The sequence below is a fragment of the Abramis brama genome (genome assembly GCF_963993115.1).
Source record: "Abramis brama genome assembly, chromosome: 12".
Taxonomy (NCBI): Eukaryota; Metazoa; Chordata; class Actinopteri; order Cypriniformes; family Leuciscidae; genus Abramis; species Abramis brama.
This window is the reverse complement of record NC_139974.1, coordinates 27620487-27630407: the sequence shown is the minus strand read 5'-3', so window position 1 is coordinate 27630407 and position 9921 is coordinate 27620487. Positions and strand designations below refer to the sequence as shown.

The 9921-nt window shown below is 36.6% G+C and overlaps 1 protein-coding gene across 2 annotated transcripts; it reads right to left on the bottom strand.

Annotated features, from left to right (window-relative positions):
* Window positions 1-332: 332 nt before the first annotated feature.
* Window positions 333-9478, bottom strand: LOC311093888 (serine/threonine-protein kinase Sgk1). Of its 2 annotated transcripts, none has more exons than XR_014608500.1 (12): window positions 9247-9478; window positions 8520-8595; window positions 7380-7487; window positions 7207-7264; window positions 7033-7116; window positions 6814-6945; window positions 6604-6716; window positions 6373-6496; window positions 5727-5822; window positions 5292-5447; window positions 4847-5209; window positions 333-2365 (listed from the first exon to the last, which is right to left on the bottom strand). XR_014608500.1 is itself a non-coding variant. In XM_084131512.1 (12 exons), exons 1-12 carry the CDS (start codon window positions 9314-9316, stop codon window positions 1886-1888), a joined length of 1275 nt encoding a protein of 424 aa, XP_083987638.1. In that variant the 5' UTR covers window positions 9317-9478; the 3' UTR covers window positions 333-1885. The 2 variants fall into 2 exon arrangements, 1 of the variants encoding a protein (XP_083987638.1); XM_084131512.1 differs by having other exon boundaries at window positions 333-2053; window positions 5120-5209.
* Between the last annotated feature and the right edge of the window lie 443 nt (window positions 9479-9921).

Below are 9921 nucleotides of genomic sequence, written 5' to 3'. Positions count from 1 at the left end.
TTTTATTTTTAAATATATTCAAATAGAAAACTTGTTTCAAATCTTAATAATATTTCACAATATTACTGTTTGTACTGTATTTTGATCAAATAAATGCAGCCTTGGTGAGCACAAGAGACTTGTTTTTTTTTTTTATGACTATTCAACCATTTCCCATGTCACTTATGGTTGTGGAGATGCCGTGATCCCATCATCTCAGGCCGTGGGCAATGAAATACCCTTGATGGATGACATGAGAATATTCATAACCCAAAACTGAACAATTAAAAAAAAATGTAAGTGAACAAATTAAACATCAAAACAAAAGTGAAGAATAAGTAGACATGTATGGATCAATTTTTCAAATATTTATTTTGCATTCAAATAGATCATTCTCCAACATTTCATCAATCTAAGAATTTAATACTCTGATCATTAGAGGTAAAATATGTGACATGTAAATAAATATACATGGAAAAATATAAAACAATATATGAATAACTTCCAAAAATGGAAGAAAATAAACATTATCAATATTGCCATGTTTGTAGTTATCTAAAAAACAACGTATAGCACATAACTGGTCCAATGATATGAAATATATTACAATTAAAATAGGGATGCATTTCATGAGGGCATCCAAACCCCTCTTCTTCATTAAGTCGATGCCACTCAATCGTCTCAACAACGTCTTGCATGACAAATTGTTCACATCTCTTTCAAGTCACCATTTCTATTGCACAGCATTCCATGTCCCTGTCCAACCCAGAACGATGCAGACAGGAATGATAGACACACGTGGAAATGCATCACAACATACATAAATTAGCTGAACAGGCACAATTTGAACAAAAAAAGACACAGTTCCTTTTGGGCTAGTACATATGACTTCTATACATGATGCAGGTGGTTTCAATGCAATCTAATCGACATGCTGTGTTTTCGGTAAACATCGATCGCTTCAGATAGTGATGACAAATGGATGTTTAAAACATACATCCATCTCACTAAATGTATGATAAAAGAATGTGATGTATGACTAGTAAAATTGCCTTCCCAAGAAACAGTGTCTGGCATATTGTGTAAAAGTGCTGGCATTGGAGTAAAAAGGAAAGAAAGTGCTTGTAAGACAAAATATTCATTTTTGGAGGAACACGGGATGTCTTCTACTCAATCAGACAAATAATCACAGCTAAAAGCCTTGTGGCTTCGTAATCTAAACTAATTTCCCTTCTAATATAAATCTGAGTAGGACCAAAGAGTTAAGCCAAACCACTCTAAAATAATGCAGTATGATAAATATTGCAGTTATTAAATTAACATTTGTCAATAGGAAGAATATAATAAATGTACTCATTAAAAATTTATTGATATTTGAGTCGTACAGCCTGTGTATCCTCTTGTACTGGTAGGGGTTGATGTATACCATCCATATATTTTGTACATTTCTTGATCCTTTACCTCCACACTGTGCAACGATGCATGAAAAATCCAATTAAATAAAACATCATCCAAAGACATTTTGATCAAATGTAAAAGATCACAGAAGGCGTTTCGCCCAGTAGCTGGTGCCATCATCTCTGGTAAGCCAAAGTCAATTTGCCCGTTTCCCTCCCCTCACAGATCATACGTTAAACTCTCAGGCACTTCTAAGCTCTCTCTCTCTAGGAGCTCAGGTCCTCTTTGCAACCATTGGCACACATTTCATCTTTTCTGGAAGTTGTTACTGTAGTCCTATAACGTCCCATGTTCCTCCTGGGCATGCACGAGTATCCGGGTTGTATCAGTGTCCCTTTGTGCTGCCAGGTCGTACTTGCAAATAAATTGGAAGAGCTAAGTGTCCCACCCTGTGGTCCTTCTTCTGTCCCGATGCTGGAATGGACACTGGATGGTGTCACGGAGGCTGTTACTGGAAGGCATGATCAGCCGGTGGACCATAAGAAAAACCTGGGAATGCTCCAGCTGCCTCCCGTACGCTGCTGGTCATGTGCAGGTTATCAGTGTTGCATAGGGAGGACGACACAGGTAAGTGTGTGAACTCTGGGTCAAAGTGCCGAAGGTCAGTGGGACCACTCTGTAGATTTAAAAGAGACAATTTATTACATCTCTATGCAAAGACAAGGATTTATGGTAAACTAAAATATACTTTAAGGCAAGACACTACAAGCAAAACCATTTTTTCATGCACTGGTCAATTTTACAATTTTGCTTCCATAACACGTAGACTACTGGAAAGAAAGGTGTTTATTATTATTCTTTATGTATTTGCATCTGTAGATTTCAAATAATACATACCTTTAAAGGCCTATTTCTCAAAATTAATAAAAGAAAATCTAAAACTTAAGTGGCTTGCATACACCAAACATACTCTATTTACCTGTGGTGTCTTGCCTTAAAGGCAGGGTAGGTAGGAATGGTCTAAAAAACTTCTTTTTCAAATTTGTTTAAACTTTATGTTCATATCAATACATAATTAAAATGTAAGTACTCTGAAAAAGAAAGTATAAAAATCGAGTGTCTGTAGACCTCTCAGGACTGTTTTAAAGACAGTTCATTATTTCCATTCACTCCACCCCCTCCCTTCTGGGCTCCTTCCAAAGCCACGCCCCCAAAACACATGAACGCGCGACTCCAACCGCTGAGCTGAAGACGCATTATTTACCTGAGACAAGCAGAGAGGAAGGAGCACAGTGCATGTAGTGACATCATGTCAGAATCACATGTAATAAAAAAATCTAACGCTAATTGCTTATGAATATAAACAAATAAGATGTATTTTAGTACTCACTATCAAGCTAGCATATTGATATTGGTAAATTTAAAATATATATTTTTTGATTCGCTAACGAGCTAGTTATATAAGCTAAAAACAGGTTGCATTGATACACTTTTTTACATTACCATCAGTTATATTGTGATGAAGATGAATTTCGTGTAAGATTCATAACATATATGGTGTTCTGCATGTAGGGGTGGGAGATATTGACAAAAATGAATATCTCGATATTTTTTTCCAATATCTAGATATAGATATTCAGGCGATATTTTTGCCATCCTTCAAAGAAATGTGAGCAAACTGGCAAAGAAGGTCCAGTTGGTCTTTTGACTTGCTGCATTTGACCTATATTATTCTAGGCTATAGAAAAAACAATAAAGGAGCTAACTAAACAGAATCTGTGGCACCCCCTACTTTTTCCACTTACAAAAAAAAAAAAAAAAAAAAAAAACTTAACTAGGCACTTCTTGCAACAGTGATTATTAAATCAAACAACAATATTGTTGATGATCAATTCAAAGTAAAAAAAAATTAACATTTTCAAAACGGTATAAATCCATTCATTTTTCCCCCAAAACGCTATAAATCCATCTTTTTTTTTTTTTTTTCTAAATTTATGGTTTGTCTTTTTAAAAAAGTTTTTGTCTTTTATTTTTCGTGTTTGCATTTATGAGGAAAAAACAATATTACTTGACAGTTCTCCATTATGGACGCGAGCGCTCTGAAAGCTGCACTGAGACTTTCAAACTTTAACAGAGACCTCAAAACAGAAAGCACAAAGCCTTTCTTTAAAACGAATTTCGTTTTGTATTAATTGTATCTTAATTTTAATATTTTTTTTTTTCATTAATTCATTAATATTTTCATTCCTGCATTAAATACATAAAGTAAATATAGGCTATCAATCACAACATAAGGTGCTTGAACTGGAGATTATATCATCGTGAACCGAACCGTAGCCTCGCCTCACAGGCCTAAAAAATGTGGAATATATTTACAGAAATCTGGTTCTAAACAAAACCATCCAAAACAAAATAAAACTATGTAGCCTAAATGTGCATTTCTCCGGTGCATGCGTTCACTAGCCTACTGCGAAGATCGCGAGTCAAATATCGTCAACTTCATCTTTGCAGCCGACACAGAAATTAATAAACAATTAAAATGTCTTATTGCAATATTTTACACATTCATAATCATTACTTTTGCTGGTTCTTTGAGGCAGCTTTTTAGGTTTATGGCGTTTTGGAAAAGAGCTCTTCACGTACAAACACCGTTTCACCAAGGCACAGCAGCCCTTCAGCACATAAGAACAAAAAGAGAAAAAGCACGGACTTACTAATTACGAAACTTTGATGTGGTTGAACAGCTGAAACAGTCACAAATTCCTCTGCAACTCAAACATTCGAAGGAAGAGAACAGCATTACAGTTTTCAGCGCGTCCTCCTTTGATTGCTGTGTTGTGACTGGAAAAGTGCATGCAGGAGCACATGCGCAAAATGTAGGTTTGTAAAATGTCCTTTTGTAAAATAAAAATAATTTTAGGGCGAAGCAGAGGAGGTCGTGCAAGAAGCCGTGGCGTGCAACTAGGGTCCGAGGAAGTAGAGGCTGAGGACGGGGTGGAAAGCTACGCTGATATTGACACGCGTTTTATTTCTTTGTTTATCCAAAGACTTTTTGTTCATTACCTTTTCTTGTACTGTCTTCTTTTTTTTGCCTTGTTTGCCTTCACTAACTGCATGCCGGTAATGTGAATTTTGATTGCTCTTTCTCTGCCATTGTTTTGCTATTCCTAGGTTCAGTGCCTCTCGAATTCCTCAAATCAAACGTGCGCGCGGCCGCGCGCAAGTGGGCAGATCCCGTGGCAAAAGGGTTGTTGCCATGGTTGCGAGAGAGAGTGACAGTCGCCTAAGCCAATCCTTTGATTCGTCCCGAATCGAAATAATGAGCTGTGTTTAATACAGATTAAACGGTCTAGAGTCACTTGATTTTTATACTCTTTTTTTCAGAGTACTTACATTTTAATTATGTATTGATATATATAGAAAGTTTTAACAAATTTGGATCTTTTTTTTTTTTTATAGTCCTACCTACCCTGCCTTTAATGTCATTGCTTATATGTCATGTATTTAAAATATTTTTGTAATTACACATTTGTAATGATGAAGTTTATTTAAAAATATATTAACTTTAAATGTAATATTGAATAACACACCACAGTACTTTACAAGTGCTTTAGTATGCACATCAACACTTCAAAATAAGTGTGCTTCTTTAAAGCTCAACAAAAGATTATTAAAACATACTGATATAAAATGTACTAAAATTATTACAAATGATTACTATGCAGGTAAATTATTAACTTACCACTGAAGGAATGAAAGGAGGGATGATCTTTTTAGCCATGAGGTCGTCCCAGTTGATGGGAGAGAAGAAGCTGTGGAACTTCAGTTCCAGCTATAAATAAATTTAAATTAGAATCGCAAATCTCATGAAAATAAACCATATGTGAGTAGCACTGGTGTGTTTTTCCACTTACAAAATCATCTTTGGACCCCAGTCTCTTGGTACGGTCCTTGTGCAGCAAACCCTCCAGCAGGTCACGGCCAGAATTGGACACATTAGGCTTCAGGACTAGAGGCTTGTGAAGGATGTTGTTGTACATCTCGGCAGTGTTGCGACTGTAGAATGGAGGCTAGAAAAACAAAGAGCGAGAGATTAATTGTTTGCTAAATGTATCCTTTGCTACCCTGTAAAAAAAATTGTTGTTTCAATTTAAAAAAGTAAGTGTTCGTGCTGCCTTAAAATGTTAAGTTTAGTCAACTTAAATATCCAAGTTATCTCTTAGTTCAAGTTGACTAAACTTACAATTTTAAGGCAGCATGAACACTTACTTTCTTAAGTTGAAATAACTTTTTTTTTTTTTACAGTGTACAACTGATCTAGTCATTTTCCATGCAAAAGGTCTTCTCACCAGTCCATACAGCATCTCAAACAGTACTGATCCCAGGCACCACCAGTCTACTGTACGATCATAGGCCTGTTTCTGGAGGACCTCAGGTGCCAAGTACTGTGGGGGGAAAAAAAGAAAGAAAGAAATCAAAACACTGTTTAAATCCAAATTTCTTGTTAAATACAAACTATCTTATATTCCCCTGTGAAAAGAAGTACACTTTAAGATCCTTTAAAAAAGAGCACTTATTACAGAAATAATATACTTTAAAATAATACACTTAAGTGTGAACTGAATACAATGTTTTCAGACACGGGAATAAATGAAAATGTAAATACAGTATGGTTATCTGTACTGCTGAATGTACTGAAACATTTATGGTCATACTAAAATATACTTTAATTTCATTTCTATTGAAACTTATTTGTTTAACATTTAACATTTAGTTTGACATTTTAAAAGTGTACTTAGGTGTGTTAAACAGTCAAGAAAGTGTACTCTCTTTAAGTACACTTAAGTGGCCCTTTATTTCATTATTATAATATCATCTGCAAAAACAGTTTTTGTTTTAAAATATACTTTTAAGTTTGAAGTACACTGCAAGTGCACATTCAATACAATTAGGCACACTTCTTTTTCACAAGATAGTATTTTATGAATGACTCACCTCAGGAGTTCCACAGAACGTTGTGGTTGTGCCATTTGATTCCAGTCCCTCTTTGCACAGACCGAAATCTGTCAGCACAATGTGGCCCTGACAGTCCAAGAGGATGTTCTCTGGCTTTAAGTCTCTGTGAAAATTGACAGGTAAAGGTAAGACCCCATGGTCATAATGAACAGAATCGAGAACTCAGTTCAACTGCTTCTCCACTAGAAGGCACTGCATGCATTCACATACCTGTAAACTATGTGCAGTGAGTGGAGATAACCGAGAGCACTAGCTATCTCAGCAGCATAAAACCTAGCCCTGGGCTCCAGAAACACCCTCTCACGCTGGAGGTGGTAGAACAGCTGCAGGAGAAAAACATACCAAGAGTTCATGAATTCAGTCATCTATTATGAGCTGAGGTGTGGCCTCTTTCAGGCTATGAATGCATTGTTTACTAACCTCGCCTCCATTGACGTAGTCTAGCACGAAGTACAGTTTGTCTGTGGTTTGGAAAGAGAAGTGCAGCCCAACCAGGAATGGATGTTTGATATTTTTCATTAATACACTCCTTTCCGCCATTATATGCTTTTGCTGAAAAACATTTGAAGTGTCATTGTTATGATTGTGGCGAAGTGCTTTCACATCTAAATGAGAACATTATAATGCATTAGGTCTTACCTCTTTCTTTTTCAGAATGATTTTCTTCTGTAGCACCTTCACAGCATAGTATTGTTCGCTTTCCTTGTGCCGCGCGAGCAGAACCTGTGGAATAAGACGCCGTTAGCATTCTCAGTTTAGAATATGACATAAATGTTTACATCTTGACTGTATAAAAAATTAAATGTTACCCACCTTTCCAAAGCTCCCCTTCCCAATGATCTTTAAGTAGTCAAAATCTGAAGGTTTGATCCTGTTAAGGAAATTAAATAACATCAGTAATGCAAACAGCAAATGGCCTGACTGACTGAAATCCAATTAACCAAACAAAAGATTGAGAACAGAAGATGGGAAGAGTAACTACGTACTGAGTTTCTTCAGCCAAAGAGCTCCTGGGATTGGTCAAACACAGGTGATTCTCTTCCAGCTCCTCATTCTGGTTTTCATCGATTTTTAAGAATGAACCAACCTCATCACTAGAGAAAAGAGAAACATTTAAAAATGTTTACTTCAGATAATCAACTTTGTTCAAAACCCACGGTTTGTAAACACAAAAGACAAACAAACTGATAGTAACTTGATAGTTACAATGGAAATCTACGGGGCCAAATGTAAATGTTTCTTCCCTTAATAATGTTTTTTATTAAAGCACGTATTTAAAACTTGTGATTAATTTTACCTATATTGGCACTCCCAGTTTCTGTTAATAATATGTTATATTATATTATAGTTACAGTACTATATTATATAGAGGGCCTTAAAATATTGTGTTAGGCAGTGAGTCAAAAAGGTTGAGAACCACTGCTTTAAATGAATTATTTCTTGTAATGCCTTTGCACACCGATAGATGGCAGTGTTGTTAAAGTTTATGTGGGGCTATATCTGGTATTGGAACATTCATAAATCTACAATTAATAGATCAAATAATATTTCGTTGAAACCATTTGCCTTCATAAAATCAGTCCTCCTGCCCAAAATGATGACTTTTAGTCAATTGAGGGACACCCCCCAGCATCTTCCAGCATGAATGTGGAGCATATGGAGGGTAGAGATGGGGTGAGAAATTTTCCACTGGTCCGACCTGAATGGCTCTAAGACCAAATGGGCCGCACTTAATTGAATTAGGCCCTTATCCTCGTCTAGGGGACATTAGGGATTTTCTCAAAGGTGCTTACTGCAGCCAAGCAGCGGCCTGGACAGCTGCTTTTCACAGAGCACTATTCTTGTGCTTGGCTTTATCCTGCCGGTACAGATTAACCTACACAATTAGCAGAATGAACATCTAAAGTCCGATGATGGGATTACAGGTTACACCAGAGGTTACAGTGTTGCCTTGGCGAATGAATGCTGGAAATTTCCTGAACCACTTTCTTGCTGATTTTGAAACACAGAAATCATCTATGATCTTATTTGTTCATCGTCAAATCTACATGTAGGCTAACTGTAAAAGCAGCATCATGCATTTTTCTTATTTTATTCATCATATAATTAAATATTGGGATACTTACTGTTGACAAATGGGAGGGTTGGAAACAAGCTTCTGGATGAAGTCGTTTAAGCCCATCTTCCTTTCTTTAATAAAAGCTGAAATGGAAAAATAACCATTTACGTCAGAAGGAAATCCACAGCTGACGTCATTAAAACCTTGCATTTGAACTGAATGAAGTGACAACCATTTGAGAAGGGAAACCCTTAACAAATCTTAACGGTTATCGGTAATCATTTGCACGTCAGGTCTATGCCAGAAATCATGTTTTATAGCCTACATGATGTGATTCAGAATCCGTGTGAATGTGGTTTAATGTCAAGAACGTATCAGTGTTACACAACAGACCGCATCAACTGTAAACATCACGAACGATACTCATCATTTCCCATCCTCATGAAACACCTACCACATAATTTAATTAACCAATGTAAAAACAATTAAACCCGAAGAAAAATGCAATGCAATATATATTTTAATTATGATTTAATTATGGGAAAAAATGCGACTAACCAAAAAATAATAATAAATTATAGACCGTTAATTAAAATAGACTGTACAAACACAAAAACGGCTATCACCTATAAAGACATTTTCCTCCCATTACAGTTGTTTAATTGCATTTTTGACATATTGCATCCTTTTTTCTTTTCTTTTTTTCTAAAGCATAATCAAATAAGCAAAGTCTTTTATAGACATAACTAAAATAAAATAACTCGAATAACTCAAATCTGTTGAGAGAGACGTACCGGTGAGAACTGACACGATCCCCCTCATCTTGCAGTATGTCAAGTCGCATCCAGCCTGAGTAACTGCCATCACTATTATTTTGTAAGAGTAAATCCACAGGAGGAATGTATTCCTTTAGAAGCCTTTTATTGCAACTCACTGATCTTCCAGCAGCGGACCGTTTGAGTTTGACGAAGCGCACTACAGGGTTTTGATGCCAGGCTGTTGGAAGGACAGCGCTACTGTCTTTCCCCGCCAGAGCTGGACTCGTATTTTTATACGGAACACGTGGTTGTGGAGGCGAGGCTCTGACATCACTTGAGTAACCGAGGAGACTTGCGGAATGTGACGTCACGGGATCCCACGAATCTCTGTTTCACCGGTAGGGGGCGATGCAAGGGGAGGGGGGGCGGAAGCGCTTCCATTCAAGTGAACGACATTACACGCTCCGACAATTGAAATTGCTACACAGCTGGCTCACCATCTCATCATAGTGTGACTCACATATTAACTCCTAATCCTTATCAGTAATATTGACGCAGTAAAAAAATGAGAAATGAAATGCATTCAGTGAAATTAGGGCTGTAGGATCATGCACATTAGGCTACATGAGATTATGGTTTCTCTCTGTTAATGGAAGACATTCCTGTGCTGAACAGATGTGCTAAAGAATATTCTCCACATTACTGAGAATG